Source organism: Plecotus auritus (assembly GCF_963455305.1).
Source record: "Plecotus auritus genome assembly, chromosome: 10".
In the NCBI taxonomy this organism is placed as follows: domain Eukaryota; kingdom Metazoa; phylum Chordata; class Mammalia; order Chiroptera; family Vespertilionidae; genus Plecotus; species Plecotus auritus.
In genome coordinates, this window is record NC_137785.1 from 27,281,947 (window position 1) to 27,298,036 (window position 16,090).

Here is a 16,090-nt window from a genome sequence, read left to right on the forward strand (position 1 = left end):
GTATAGGATGACACTCCAACCAAGCCACCCTGCTGGGACTAAATTTGTTATATTTTTTCATGCTTTCCTAACATTGGGCAAAGTAATGTGCTTACAGAACTTGCAGGGTAAATCACATATTTTGATACACTGAGAGAGTTCATTCTTTAAAAGGCTGTAATAGAATCTATTACAATAATCACTTTTTTTTATTTAAGTTCTTTATTGTTTAAAGTATTACATATGTCTCCTTTTTCCCTCATTGACCTCTCCCCAGCCACTCCCACCCCCCAGCACTTGCGCTCACCCCCCTACTGTCTGTGTCCATTGGTTATGCTTATATGCATGCATACAAGTCCTTTGGTTGATCTCTTATCCTTCCCTCCCACCCTCCCCATCCTTCCCTCTGAGGTTTGACAGTCTGTTCAATGCTTCTGTGTCTCTGGATCTATTTTTGCTCATCAGTTTATGTTGTTCATTATATTCCACAAATGAGTGAAATCATGTGATATTTAGTAATCACTCTTTATCTTGGAATTTTGTATATTTATTTGAACAGAAAAGCTTGATTTTTATATTTCTACTTTTGGTCCTTTTGAACTAGTAGGTTGGGACTCAGGAAGCTTGATTAAGTGATTGGGACTCAGGAAGCTTGATTAAGTGAGTTCTTCCTAAAATCAGATACAGTTTTTTTCACCAAACTAGGTAGGTCTGTTCTCTCCCCTCTCCCCACCTCCATCCCCCGTTTCTGACCTGGGTTTTCCCCTTCTTTTCCTCCCGAAACTCTCACTTAAGCTTTTCTATGGTCCTCCACCCTAACTGCCATCAGCAGAGGTGGGGTGCTCTGGTCACTTGGTCTGGATTCAGCCTGTCTCACTGGTGCGGGAAGTCTTGAACTCCCATCTTTGATCCTCTACTACCAGCCTTGAGGGCTGGAGTTTCACCAGAGCAGAATTTCCCAGCACAACCTCCTAGTTCCTTTGCCTTGATCAGCCAGAGCTGTCTTCTGTCTTCTGTATTTAGTGATTGCATAACTCTTCACCCAGGGTTTACTTTTGTAAGTACGTCTTTTAAGAACTTTTGCCCCCCTATAGTGGTGTTACTTTTAGATAGGGCAGAACCTTTTAACAATAACCTTTATGCAATTATATAGAATGCATATATGTAGCTAGGTGGAAATTCTTTTGTGAAACCTCTGTCCACTCTTTATAGCCAAGCCAGTGGCTGTGCTTTCCTTGTGTAGCTGAGGCAGGAAACTAGGATGTTCTTTGGCATAGGCAAATTAATTTCATTCTAGATATAAATAGTAACTGGGACCTTCCCAGAGGAATTTCTCAAACTGCCTGTCATCTGTAAAGCTGATTACCAAATATTCAGATGTGCTTTTGAGATTTGGTGCCCCTTGGGGTTGAAATGGCAGGCTCATCATTTTCCTAGAAGATTCGTTTAATCCTCATAAGGGAGCACTTGTTGCTGTCCTTTTTTTCACACTCACTGAAGCCTGGTTGTTTCCCATATGGGCTTCTGGGGTCTGGGGCTGCCAGCATCCTGTGCATGACCTGTCGGTACAGGTATGTGGTAGGCTGTCAATTCACCCTCATAATTGTCCATACCTTGCGGGTCTCCAGTTTGAGGCACACCAGGCATCTCATGGTGGGTTGGGGAACATGTATATCCTTCTTCAAAGGAATTTGTAACTCCCCCACAAAGGCTCGGAACCACTGTCTATAGGGTCACCCCCTGGGGCAGAAAATAGCTGAGGTTAGGGAGGGTAATGGCAGTTAAACGCAATTGCTATCCTGTGTGTTTCTTTGTAGTTCAGGCTTGCCCTTATGGCTGTGGCGGAGTCTGTGTAGCCTTCTGTCTCCCTAGAGAGAAAGTGATGTCACTCAGGTCTGCTCTGACTGGGCCATGAGACTCTGCTGTCTTTTTTGGGGGGAAAATATATGTTGGGTTTCCCTCAGCTTATGGTGGCTTTTCTCTTCCTGTTTTCTTGGGCCCAACAACTTCTCCTCTGGCCATGCCCAGTATGGTGCTGGTCCTCTCGTTTTTCTCTCTGCTTAATCTCCAGCAATGGGTGGTTTATCATCACCTTTCAGTGCCATCCCATTGATATGCACATCTTACATGGTGAAATTCATTGATTTCCTGAATTTGAACATCACGAGTTGCGATTGATTATATCTAGGCCCGCATGATGGTGTTACATGCATTTGCTGATCCTGAATGTGTCAAACAACCACACCTGGATGTGCATAACTCGAGGAAACAGGATGACACTGTCCTGATGCCCTGCGATGGGCAGGTCACCCAGCTTCCCACTCCACTCCAGTCTCTGTCATAACACTTACTGCTCTGATGAGCCAGGCGTTCAGACTGCTCAAGATCCCCAGCATGCCCTGGCCAGTGTAGCTCGGTTGGGCGTCATCCTGTGTACCAGGAGGTCAGAGTTCAATTCCCTGTCAAGGGTACATGCCCCGGTTTCCAGGCTCAATCCCCAGTGGCAGCATGCAGGAGCCGATCAATGTTGCATTCTCACATTGATGTTTCTCTCGCTCCCTCTCCCTTCCTTTATCTCCAAAACTCGATAAACTATTCTTTAAAAGAAAGAGGGGGACAACAAATCAATGTTTTTAAAAAAGAAAGATCCCCAGCACTTAGGCTCAGCTTTAAAACAGTCACTGATCTTTCTGTTGTCCTGAGAAATTAATATATCTGTTTTATCTTTCTAATCTCTTATTCTGATCTGTCCTGGACAGGGCTTACTTATTTGGCTTGGAGAAAGTTTTTGTGCCCAGGACTTCTTTTTTTTAATGTTTTTATTGATTTTTAGAGAGAGAGGAAGGAAGAGAGATAGATAAAAACATTGATGAGCTGCCTCCTACATGCCCCCTACTGGGGATCAAACCTGCAACCTGGGCAAGTGCCCTGATCGGGAATTGAACTAGTGACCTCTTGGTTCATGGGTCAATGCTTAAACACTAAGCCACAGAGGCTGGGCTGAGAAAAAGTGTATCCTGTTTAATTTCTTGACTCCTTACAGACTGAATTATCCAGAACTTGCCCGACTGTTTGATAAAGATGAAAAGATAAATAGTTGTCTCTAATGCATTCGTATAGACATCTGATATGGGTAGGATTTAGATAAGTACAGATGAATACAAATACAATCCTGAATTAGAAAGAATCATTGTTGAGCCTGAGTGAGCCTTACTCTGTTTATAGTGATAGCTGTGTATTCACGGTGGGGACCAAGGATGATGGGATGTGGAGAAATGACATGAAACCTAAGCCAATGTTCATAGTCTTGGAAATTCATAAAATGTATTCAAATAACAAGCCCTCACCTTGGAAACAGGAAACCTTAATGATATCTGCCCACCACTTGAAACAGTACAGATACATTTTTTTTCTGTTCACTCAGAACTTAAAAGGTAACTTGTTAGTAGTTACATTTTACCTCTCTCAGGTTTACCTACTTATGGTTAAGTTTAAATGTTTTCAGAATCTGAGGATTAAAGTGATGGATCTTTTATCCCCAAGTTCCCCCCACCTGGGGAAAACTTGTCCCCACCTTCTCTGGGAAGGACTATCGGTTGGAAAGCCCTACTCCATCATAGCCACCCAGTCAGGGTTCTGGGATTTGCTTTGAGCCTTGTTGATTCAGCATGTATTGGCATGTGCTACAGGCCTTCTGCTCAGTCCTGTGAGAGACACAGTTGAGAAATGGGAATAGGAAATACAAGTTAGATCACATTCTTACTTGTGTGTAGGTCTATAAGAGAGGGCCACGCAGCATGGTAGAGGTTGGAGGAGGGGTTACAGCCAGCTGGGTGGATCATAAAAAGTAATGATAGTCCTTGGAGGGGAATGCACGGGACTTTACGCGAGGTGGGCATTCCAAAGGGAGGGAGGGATTAAGTTTCTTCTGCTGGCAGGCATCCACCCAGGTGAGCTGGGAATAGGAGCCTCCTGCCTTGTGTGGCATAGGGCAGGAAGGGATTCAAAGGCAGTGTGCACTTGGAGGCCAGGCAGGAAGGGCCACCGGGGTAGTCCAGGAAAGGGGCATGGTGACCCCTGAGTGTACTTGGGGACTTCCGTGGTCAGTTCTGCTCAGTGTTAAGGAAGGTGAGCAATGTAATGTTCCACAAAAGTTCCTGGTTAAAATAGCACAGAGGAGCTGCCATGAAAAGTATTCTGAGCTTCTCCAAACTGAATGTGAGTTCAGTTGAGAGAAAATCCATGTACTTTTACCTTTGACCCCAAACCTGGCAGTTGCCCAAGTCGGAGTTTCCAGACACTGTGGCCACCTTGCATCATTGGCACTAACACCTCTGTCAGTGATGTAAGATGTGAGCTCCTCCTGAGTCGACTCCAGGCCCCTTTGTTGTGTCTTGTTGTGACATTTTATCTGGCAGTCATAAAACAGATGATCTCTGCTCCTTGGAGTCTCTCTCCATGGCCTTGAACAAAGGATTGGATGCCTGGGAGATAAGATTGTGTCATAGCTGTGCCTGGGTACGGCCACTTCTTCCATCAGAGATTACTGAAAAGTCATCCCCCTCCTTCTATCCTTCCCCTCCCCCCAGTTTAGAAGTGTTTATGCAAATTCCAAATCTATTCCGCCAGCTCTCGATGGCAGTATTTCTGGCTGAGGTCCTACCTTGCCAGCTGTTTGCATTCAGCTGGGTTTTCTTCCCATCTACATCTTCATCTTTGGTGGGTGGCAAGGCAAGCCTGTTGTTTTCCATTTGGGTGTAGTTTGTCTCTAGTTTTCCAGGCTCTCCTCTGGGGTACTGTCGTTCAGTGAGAGAAGGGCTTCGGTTTCCAATGTCTTGTGCTCTCAGAAAGCAGAAGCAGCCTTACTTCTTTGCCATCAGCTTGGGGCACCAGAATGACTTCACAGCCTGAGCAAACCTGTTTGGGGACTTGGCTCATGGACTCCATGGTCAGAGGTGCCAGCCTCACCAGGATTTCCAGGACACATCAGCCTAATCCCTGCTCTCTAGTTATTGTTCCCTTAATGACTGGGTCGTGTTTAATTTGCTACTGTGCACAGGACAGCTTCTGCTGACCCTGATGGTGTTTCGTTTAGATACTGCTGAGGACTGATATTCGTGGCATTGTGTTCTTTATGAGCTACTTGAGACTCCAGCGCCTTCGTTCAGTGGGCATGGGCACTTTCCTTCTCCTTTGAGGTTCCTATAAGAGGTGAGAACATGTCACTTAAAACCAATTACTAGTAAAATCCCTGAGAGTTACGTACTGCCAACACTATCAAAAGATTTTCATTGCAGAAATGGAAAACTTTTAGATAACATTTGAGGTGTATTCTGTAATAACTGTAAACCATGATGATTTAAGAAAGTTTGGAAAACTTTCTGAAGAATAAAGAGAAAAGGTAGAAAAGATGGCGTGGGCCCATTTCCACACTGACTGCGTGAGAGTTTGGGAGCATACCTGATTTGCCTCTTCCCTCTGCCCTTCCCCAATATAATATGAACATTTTTCCCAAATGGAACTTTTAAAAAATATATGTTTTCTATTGATTTCAGAAAGGAAGGGAGAGGGAAAAAGAGAGAGAAACATCAATAATGAGAGAGAATCACTGATTGGCTGCCTCCTGCACACCCCACACTGGGGACTGAATCCACAACTCAGGCATGTGCTTGTGACTGGGAATCTAACTTGAACCGTGACCTCCTGGTTCATTGGTCAATGCTCAGCCACTGAGCTACGCCAGCAGGCCCAAATGGAACTTTTTTTTTTAATAATATATTTTACTGATTTTTTATAGAGAGGAAGGGAGAGGGAAAGAGAGAAACATCGATGAGAGAGAAACATCAATCAGCTGCCTCCTGCACACCCCCTACTGGGGATGTGCGCGCAACCAAGGTACATGCCCTTGACAGGAATCGAATCTGGGACCCTTCAGTCCGAAGGCCAACGCTCTATCCACTGAACCAAACCGGTTATGGCTCAAATGGAACTTTTAATGAACTTTTTATTGTTTGTTAACTCAGTCAAACTCAGTTATTCTTTTCAAACTTAAAATAGATGCTTAAGTTTGCATCCAAGTCTGAAAACATTACTTTCTGGTTTGGGTCCCCAAGTCAGGGGAGAGAAACCAATTGAAGTTCAGCTCATTAATATTTGACTTTAGTGGTCTTCAGAGTGACTCAATAACACAGTGATCCCTGATCTTCATTTTGTGCCAACTGCATGATTTTATATCCAAGTACCACCTATATTCGTGCATGGGTAGGGTCCCTAGGCCTGGCTGGCGATCAGGGCCTATCGGGGCTTTCTGGCTGCCAGCCAGGGCTCCCTTCCCCAGCTGCCAGCTGGGGCCTTCCTTCATTCCGTGCCGCCCCCTGGTGGTCAGCATATGTCATAGCAGGCAAGCAAACTCCCCATCGAACTCCAAAGGGGACACTTTGCATATTAGCCTTTTATATATATAGATAGATTTTTCAGGGAGAAGTGGAGCTAGCTGTTTGCTCCCTCTGTGTAGTGCTTGCTCTGGAGGTGGAATGAGTATTCAGACCCAGCCATGGCACCAGCCCAGAAAAATGAAAGACTTTACGGACACCTCCAGGTCTTGTTCCAGCACTGTTAAAGGAGCCAGCCTTGTTTGAAACCCATAGTCTTATCTCCAGAGTGAATGAAAGATTCTTTCTGGTGAGGAAACATTTCCTCTAAAAGATTATGGAGGCCTGTGTTGGCCACCTGTCTGTGGTCTCAAGTGGTTTTTTTTCTATGCTGTGATGGGGCAGGGTTTAGCATTCTTTCTCTTTCCCAGTCACTACAGCAAGAACTTTTAGTACTGTCACGGCTGTGTCATGAATCATTCCCTTGATTTCCATCTGTTCTCTCCCTGTTAGAAGGACTGCAAGTTGATAGAGCTGGGCCACTTCGATGACTAATGAAAAAAAGTAGTGACCAAGGTGTTCCATTTCCTGTTGCATTTTTAGAATGAGAATAACACAGGAAGTATAAAGGTGAAAGCAGCTCCCTGGTGGACTGTGACAGGTTGGAATCCTCAGACAGGTTTTGCTTCCTTCCTGGATTACTTTTCCAGGAAAACATGCTTATGAGCTTTTGTGGTAATAGCTCTCGGGGTTTGGGCCAAGATAACGGATTTTATGCCTCAATTTAGTGTGTCCTTAGGGCAGTTTTTAAATGTTGGGTGTTGCTCCTGATATGTTACTCTTGGCAAATAGTAGGCATGGAACTTGCTAGTTGGTGGATTGATTGATTAAACAGTTCTGAAAATATCAACAGGTAATGGTTTTTATATGTTATGATATAATATAACTAGATGTCGAAATGCTGGTGAAGAGAATTTTTAATAGTAACTAAAAATCTACCCCAAAAAGGCAGGACTTTTTATGAAGAAAACTATTATCCTTTGCTGACACCCACAAAAGAAGACATGAATAATTGCAACATGCTATTAATAAGTTTAATAACATTGTAATCCAAAGCCCTGTGGAACTGGGGGAGCAGGGTCTAACCCAGCCGTGGGCAAACTACGGCCCACGGGCCGGATCCAGCCCGTTCAGCTGTTCTATCCGGCCCGCGGAGCCGAAAGAGCGGAGGGTTCTCTTGCTCTCCCCTCCGCTCCTTTACTTTGAATTTATATTAGTTCACACAAACACTCCATCCATGCTTTTGTTCCAGCCCTCCGGTCCAGTTTAAGGACCCATTGTGGCCCTCAAGTCAAAAAGTTTGCCCACCCCTGGACTCTAACTGTTGCTAAAGATCTTCTGTAGATAAAACATAGGCAGGACCTACCAAGAAGTAAAAGTCAGAGTGTTTGAAATTTTATTATTTTTTTCCTAGAAGTTTCTTTTTTTTAAATTTTTTTTAAATAAATCTTTATTCAGATTATTACAATTATTTCTTTTCCCCCCCATAGCTCCCCTCCACCCAGTTCCCACTCCACCTTCTCCCATACCTCCCCCCCACTGTCCTCATCCATAGGTGTATGATTTTTGTCTCTTCATGAACCCCCCATAGCCCTTTCCTCCTGAGAATTAACAGTCCACTCCCTTTCTATGCCCCTGATTCTATTATATTCACCAGATTATTCTGTTCCTCAGGTTTTTAATTCACTTGATTTTAGGTTCACTTGTTGATAGATATGTATTTGTTGTTCATAATTTTTATCTTTACTTTTTTCTTCTTCCTCTTCTTTAAGAATACCTTTCAGCATTTCATATAATACTGGTTTGGTGGTGATGAACTCCTTTAGCTTTTTCTTATCTGTGAAGCTCTTTATCTGCCCTTCAATTCTGAATGATAGCTTTGCTGGGTAGAGTAATCTTGGTTGTAGGTTCTTGCTATTCATCACATTGAAAATTTCTTGCCACTCCCGTCTGGCCTGCATAGTTTCTGTTGAGAAGTCAGCTGACAGTCGTATGGGTGCTCCCTTGTAGGTAACTAACTGTTTTTCTCTTGCTGCTTTTAATATTCTCTCTTTGTCTTTTGCTCTTGGCTTTTTAATTATGATGTGTCTTGGTGTGGTCCTCTTTGGATTCATTTTGTTTGGGGTTCTGTGCGCTTCCTGGACTTGTAAGTCTATTTCTTTCACCAGGTGGGGGAAGTTTTCGGTCATCATTTCTTCAAATAGGTTTTCAGTATCTTGCTCTCTCTCTTCTGGCACCCCCATAATTCTGATGTTGGTATGCTTGAAGTTGTCCCAGAGTCTTCTTACACTATCTTCAACTTTTTGGATTTTTTTTTTTGCTTTTTGCTTTTTCGGTTGAGTGTTTTTTGCTTCTTTGTATTTCAATTCTTTGACTTGATTTTTGTGTTCCTCTAGTCTGTTGTTGGGTCTCTGTATAATATTTTTTATTTCAGTCAGTGTATGTTTAATTTCTAGTTGGTCCTTTTTCATATCTTCGAGGGTCTCGTTATATTTATCGGCCTTTTCTAGGATATTCTTAAAAAGCCTTATAACCGTGGTTTTGAATTCTATATCCAGTCGTTTGTTTTCCTCCATTTCTTTCGTTTGTGATCTGATTCTTTGAGGCCGCATTTTCACTGCTTCCCTGAGTTGGTAAGGTAGATTTGTGTGCTAGGTTTCCAATATGGCCCAGTGGGTCTGCCTCCCCAGTTAACCTGAGGTGGACACTCTTGGTGCACCCCTTTGTGGACTGTGTGTACAGCCTTGTTGTAATTAAGTCTTGATTGTTGTTGGTATCACTGGGAAGAATTGACCTCCAGGCCAGTTGGCTGTAAGGATCAGCTGTGTCTATGCTGGGAGAAGTTTGGTGCTGGAGACAGCCTTATAGGATTAGACTTGCCAAATTGCAATAGCCTCTGTGCTCAGCTTGGATGGGGTGGAGCCTCAGTCTTGGCTTCCCGTCAGCCTTGCCCTTGCGCACAGGTGCGCGCCTTCAGACCTCTGCCTTCCCGGCTCCCGAGTCTCCGCCCGAGAGTCCAGACTCCCCCCACAAAGCGTGGGTCCCCAGGGGCTCGCCTGGAACCGGGGTTCAATGCAGTCAGAACTGGGGCCCAGTGCAGTCAGGAGCCTCCGACTCCCTTCCACTAGGGAAAGTCTGTGGCAACCTCCGCAGCCTTTGTGCGCACTGGCACGCGCGCGCTTTCAGTCCTCCGCCTTTCCCAGCTCCCGAGTCTCCGCCCGAGAGTCCAGACTCCCCCCGTAAGAGCGTGGGTCCCCAGGGGCTCGCCCGGAACTGGGGTTCAGTGCAGTCAGAACTGGGGTTCAGTGCGGTCGGGGGCTTCCTTCCCCCTTCCGCCAGAGAAAGTCAGCCAGGCTTCTCAGCCACCCTTCCTCTCTGCACACACAAAGACTCTTTGCCGTACCTCCAATTCTCTGTGAGCTTTTCTCTTTCCTTCTAGTTGTAGAATTTTCACTCAGCCAGCTTTCCTGTGGTTCTGGATGGTGTCCGTTCTGTCTTTTAGTTGTAGTTTTGAAATTGTTGTGTGAGGCAGCAGTTTAGGTGTTTACCTATGCCGCCATCTTGGTTTTCCCTACTCCAGAGTGTTTGAAATTTTAACTACAGATGCTTTTCAGCATCCCAATAAACCCATTATAAATTGAAAATATGAGTCATGTGGCACAATGGTTGAGCATCAACTTATGAACCAGGAGGTCATGGTTGGATTCCCATTCAGGGCACATGCCCAAGTTGCAGGCTCAATTCCCATGCAGGGTATGCAGAAGGCAGCTAGTCTATTTATATTTTCACATTGTTGTTTCTCCCTCTCCTTCTCCTTTCTCTCTAAAAATACATTTTTTTTAAAAGATGGCATCCTGTCACAAACAGTTTGGAAAAGAGGTGCTGGTTAGACAGTGCTTCAGGAATAGTTGAAAGAAAGAAACTCCAGATCAACTAAAAGAAAAATGCAAGTGAATATGACTTGGAATGGAGTTGAATTCTATAAGCCTATAAGAAGCTACCCAGGAGAAGGAAAAGTAATTGCTTTGACAGTTAAAATGTTACGCTCTATAGGTTAGACACCACCACCCAACACCTTAAAAAGCAAGTAGCCTGGGAAAGGGTTCCAATTCTTTATAACTGAAGAGCTTACTAGAAAATTGGCCAAGAACAAAACAGACAACCAGAACTCACAGGTGTCAGGACGTATAGAAGACAGAAATTTCCAGCCTTGGAAGTAACGATAGGAACAAATGGGAACCAATTTCTGTATTTGCCGTTACTGGGTTTCAGTCAAGCTCATCAAACAAAATACTGTGCTACATTTTAACATTTAGCAAGAACAACATTTAGTATGAACCGTCTACACCTTGAAGACCCCACAGTTGCCGGCATTTGGGGTTTATTTTTATCTGGTGGTGCTTATGGTGTTTCACTGGTAACACAGGAACCCAGCATTGTTGAGAGTCAGATAAAATGGACACCTCATTACTGGTGGGGTTATTATAAGTCAGTTTTTCACTTCAGAGTAAAATTTTTGACATCTACCACAAACCTGTAAATGCTCGTTTCTTTTGACCCACTGGTTTCACTTCCTAGGCATTTGACCTTAAAAAAAAAGATGTCCATAAGATTTATATATAAAGGGTCATTTTAATGTTATTTGTGTTTTCTAAAAGTTAAAAAACAGCTAACCGTGTGGAAATGTTCAGATTATATAACATCTGACAGTGAATTGCCACACAGTCGAGAAAGGCCACATCTCCACAAACGGATGACAGGAAGAGCTGCTCCTGCTGCTGGCCCAGCAGTCACAGGCAGGTCACAGCTATGTTTAGAGTGAGTGTGAGCACACGTGCAAGTGTGCATTGTAGGAGATGGAGAGGACATGCAGAGATGCGAAATGTTGGCTGTCCCTGGAGTGTTGAGATAGCAGGACTTTTATTTTCTTGTCTTTCTGTATTTTTTTTTTTTAATTTTAAATGAACTTATAATATTTGAATTTTTAAAAAATCACAGGTCCAGCAGATACCTTCATATTAAACTGCTGTTAGTGGGAACGCCACTTCGGCTCATGTTTAAGTGGGGATGTTTAGGTTTGTAGGTGTTTCTGATTTGGTGCTGAGCTTCTTCCCAAGGGCTTCTGAGCCTCCCACTCCCACTTTCTCTGCACCCTGAGCTCCTGGTCAGTAGTGGGTGGGCTCCCACAGTTAGGACTCAGTGACTGCCGCCTCCCTTCACTCCCAGTTCTCCAGTGCAGAATGTGGCTTTCACGTTTAGGCCTTGATTTGTTTCCAGTTGGTCTCATCTGCCCACCTATAGTCAGTAATTATATAGTTTGGCCAGGAGTTAGAAGGAATTGCCATTGAACTCAGCGGAGTCTCCTCTTGATAACCTACCAGCTCTCAGTTGGACCCTGGGGTTTTAATCAGGATGTTCTCTGGGTGAATTAAACCAGTATTTTTAAGACTTGGGTTTGATAACTCACAAAATTTCTAATGAAAAAAATACTTTGTTATCCTTTAATTTCATAAGCATTTATTGTGTATCAGCTCTAGAGAATATGTGTTAGATAAGGCTGATTCTATCCCTGTCATTCTCAGAGCTTACACTCCAGTGGGGAAGATAGGAATTCAATGAGTACTTATACTGAAAAAAGGGAACACCAGTATGGTTAGGTACAGTGAAGGAGAAAGATGGGTGTTCCCCTGAAAAAGACACACGTGAGCAGAAACCAGTTATGGAGAGAGCTATGCTTGTCTTGTTCAAGATAATTATTGTTGCCCTAACCAGTTTGGCTCAGTGATTAGAGCGTCGGCCTGCGGACTGAAAGGTCCCAGGTTCGATTCCGGTCAAGGGCATGTACCTTGGTTGTGGGCACATCCCCAGTTGGAGGTGTGCAAGAGGCAGCTGATCGATGTTTCTCTCCCTCATCGATAGGCAAGTTAGATCATAATCTCACATCTCAGTTTCTTTCACAAAATAACAATACTGGCAAATGGAAGGTAGCCTGAGAATTGCTAACCTCTCTGTTTTTAGCCGACAAGCTGAGCCACCAAAGAAGGAGGCAGTCTCCGCTGGGCCACAGGTGAAGCGAGCAGATGAGTGGAAAGACCCTTGGCGCCGGTCCAAGTCTCCCAAGAAGAAACTTGGGGTATCGGTCTCCCCTAGCCGTGCACGAAGGCGTCGAAAAACATCAGCTTCATCAGCCTCTGCCTCCAATTCCTCCAGGTGAGGCAGGCTGGTGCGAACGGCTGGTGCATAAACACCACAGGAGTGATATTGTTGTGGCCTGGGGAGAAGTCAGTAAGACTAAACAGGCATTTGTTGGTCTCAACTTACTGAGTAACTGGGTGCTACAGCGTTAGCAGCAAACTAGACTGGCACTTAGAACCATGTTACAGCTTCACATATTGAAATCAGCCAGGATGCGGGCAACTCAAAGTGGAACACAGACCTGGCCAGTGAACCAGGGCGGGGGGCAGCGGGTGTTTGTCTGAGGGGAATGCTTGCCCGGTTCACTCTGGGAGAGACACTGAGAGGAGAGACCAACGAAACAATTTATCGTGGGAGCCAGGGTTAGCAGCTCTGAAACCTGTGTAAATACTAGCTCTGAGCAAACAAAGTGAAGATGTCATGGATTGTGAGAGCTGGATCTCTTCCCTGCCAGAGAGAGACACTACCAATCAGAAAGGGGGGACCCAGGGGAGCCGCAGTGTTAGACAGGAAATGGAAATGTCAGTGTGGAGTCAGGGTTCACTACATGCACAGATGGACAGATAGAGAAATACATAGACACATGTGTGCACAATCAGACACCTGCACACACAGGCACACGTATCCTAGTTCTATACATTGAGGGCCTGGGAGCTGTGTCACAGCAACAGTGAGATACACAAAACAAAATAAAAAAATAACAGTGAGATACCTAGCATCCAGGTTTTGGTTTCTAAACACCATTCCCACCAAAAGGAGGGTGGGATTAAGCATGTCCACAAAGTTGTCCAAAGGGCAGGTGTGTCTGAATGAGTGTGGTGGGGTATGTCTGTGTGTTTATATGAGTGCGGGGGATATATCTTTGTGTGTGTATCTGGGTAGGTGTGTCTGTGTGGAGGGGGGTGTATCTTCGTGGGTGTATCTGTGTGGAGCGGGTGTATCTGGGTGAGTGTGTCTTTGAGGGGGATGTGTCTAGAGGGGTGTATCTGGGTGGGTGTAGCTGTGAGGGGGTGTATCTAGAGGGGTGTACCTGGGTGGGTGTGTCTGGGGAGGTATATGTGGGTGAGTGTATCTGGGTGAGTGTCTCTGTGAGGGGGTATGTATCTGGATGTGAATATAGCCCTGTTGTTTGGGCCTGCATCTGAGGACAGCAGGCCTGGCATCGGTGGGCAGGGCAGGGTGGAGAAAGACCTGATCTCTCTCTTCTCTCCCCCTTGGATGCTCTAGGTCATCTTCACGGTCCTCCTCCTACTCTGGCTCTGGTTCGTCCAGGTCTCGGTCCCGGTCCTCATCCTACAGCTCCTACTCTAGCCGGTCTTCCAGACACAGCTCCTTCTCAGGCAGCCAGTCCAGGTATGTCCCCAGAGCATATCGGGTGTGGTGAACTTGGGCACCTCTGGCTGTGGCCCAAGTCTCTATCCTGTGTGTGTGTGTGTGTCAGTGGAGTGTATATCTGGGTGGGTATGTCTGTGTGGCATGTCTCTATCCTGACAGTTCTTCCAGGTGTTGTTTTCAGAATAGTCTCACCAAGTTACATGTCTTGTGGTAAATTCTATGGAATACACAGCGAGGGGCCAATTAACTGCACGCGCTAGGAGATGTTAACACACAGTGCACATCAGGGGACACAGCACCTTGTTGGCCTATTTTGGAGGCGTGCTAAAATCAGAAATCAGGCATCACACACATACAGACACCCGCATACATACACACACGCTTCTTTGAGAAGCATATCACCAGATGTTTGGGGAATAAGTGGACCTGTTTATTTTGCAGTGGTTTGTTGTTCCACAGTGGCACTACTTCCTGGCAGCCAATCTTACTTTAGGGCAGTTGTCAAGAGGATTAGAACAGCATTAGATCATTAGAGCTGTTAAATCTGGTGATCAAGTTAACATTTTAAGTGGGCTGTAGAACAAACAGTAGATGATATGTGGGCCTGTCTTCCATGAATGCTGAATCTTGTGCATATTAATAGCCTTGAAAAAGAGAAGCAAACCTGTCCTGGCTGGTGTGGTTCAGTTGGTTGGGCATTGTCCCATGCACCAAAAGGTTGCCGGTTCAATTTTGGGTCAGGGCATATGCCCAGGTTACAGGCTCAATCCCCAGTAGGGGGCATGCAGGAGGCAGCCAATGGATGTTTCTCTCTCATTGGTGTTTCTGTCTCTCCCTCTCTCCCTTCCTCTCTCTCTATAAAAAAATCAATAAAAATATATTTAAAAAATAAAGAAAGAAAACCTTTTTCTAAGGTGTCTAGAGGGTCAGCTCTGGGTCCTCAGGCCTCATGATTTCCTGAGGGAAGTTGAAGCAGTTCCCAGAACAGCTGCCGGTCATGGAGCAGTCATGGAATGCTGCCTGTAGGAGATGAGGTGAAAGACAGAAAGCTGTTGATCAGAGCATCAACAATGGGAGAAACCTTGTATGGCTTCATTTAAGAAACTAGGCTGGTAAGCTGCAGGAAGAAGCCTGAGACTAAGATGGGAAACTTAGAAACGTTAGAATCACATGTGGAGGTCACCTACAGTTTTTCTTGTATGTGTTCCATGGACACAAGAGATTAAGAAGGCCCCATGGCATTGAATCCCTAAGGTCAGGGACAGGACTGGGACAGCTATGACAAGGCCCAAGGTGACAAACAGGAGAAAGAACCATCCTCAGCCTGGTGGGCTTGCCAGGCTCTTCATGCTGAGTTAGGCATGGAGGGGAGGGGGCTGCAAGCAGGAGAGTCAGTGGAAACCTGGCTGCTCTTTCAGGAGGTAGACCCCAAGGAGGATGCTTGGCTTCCTCATCTCCACTCAGGACTCGGGACACAGCCCTGTGTACTGAACCAGTTTCAGGATATTTTCCATTTGGAAATAAACTTCTTAGCCATTTCCACAAAATTAGGTGCACTTTTTCACCACTTTCCCTTCCTCTTGACTTGTGTTTATACTGTTCCAATGTCCATCACTCAGCACACCTCTTCCCTGGCTCCAGGCCTCTGCTGGCTCCTGGGCAGGCCCATGTGGTACCTGAGAACATGAGCAGAGTGCCACCCTGCAGCATGCCAGGTGGGCATTGGCTCTGCAGCAGCCTTCTGAGGAATGGGACCCAGGGATGAGGTTACTCTGAGGAGGTGACCCCCCGATGTGGTGATTCGGGCTGCAGTGTTACAGAAGCTTCTTAGAAGTGAGCCTGGCATTCCTTCCTGTCTCCCATGGCAGGCTGCCTAGTCAAAGGCAGTGAGTGTGAAGACAGGAGAAAAGAGCATTTTTCCTATGTAGCTCTGTCTCTATACATTGCAGCATGTGTGACTGCAAAAGCCTGATCTTAGTTTAGCTGTTGGTGTTGCTTTGCTGAAAGTGTCGAAAATCTTACATGACCATTTCCATTTCTAAGTAGGAGAAAAATATAGCAAACTCATAAACCTTTTAAAGGTTGCCTCCTTTGTGATTGTTGTGTGAATCCTGAATGGTGGGGCCAGCAACCTGGCTAGGCCATGCCTC

General features: G+C 45.2%; 1 protein-coding gene across 2 annotated transcripts in view; it reads left to right on the plus strand.

Annotated features, from left to right (window-relative positions):
* The window catches only part of ZC3H18 (zinc finger CCCH-type containing 18), a 70,045-nt gene that overhangs the window by 46,176 nt on the left and 7,779 nt on the right, over positions 1-16,090 (plus strand). For both annotated transcript variants that reach the window (XM_080645371.1, XM_080645372.1), the window contains exons 9-10: positions 12,429-12,620; positions 13,833-13,958. In XM_080645371.1, coding sequence (XP_080501497.1) covers positions 12,429-12,620; positions 13,833-13,958 — 318 coding nt within the window. The remainder of the gene's footprint in view (positions 1-12,428; positions 12,621-13,832; positions 13,959-16,090) is intronic.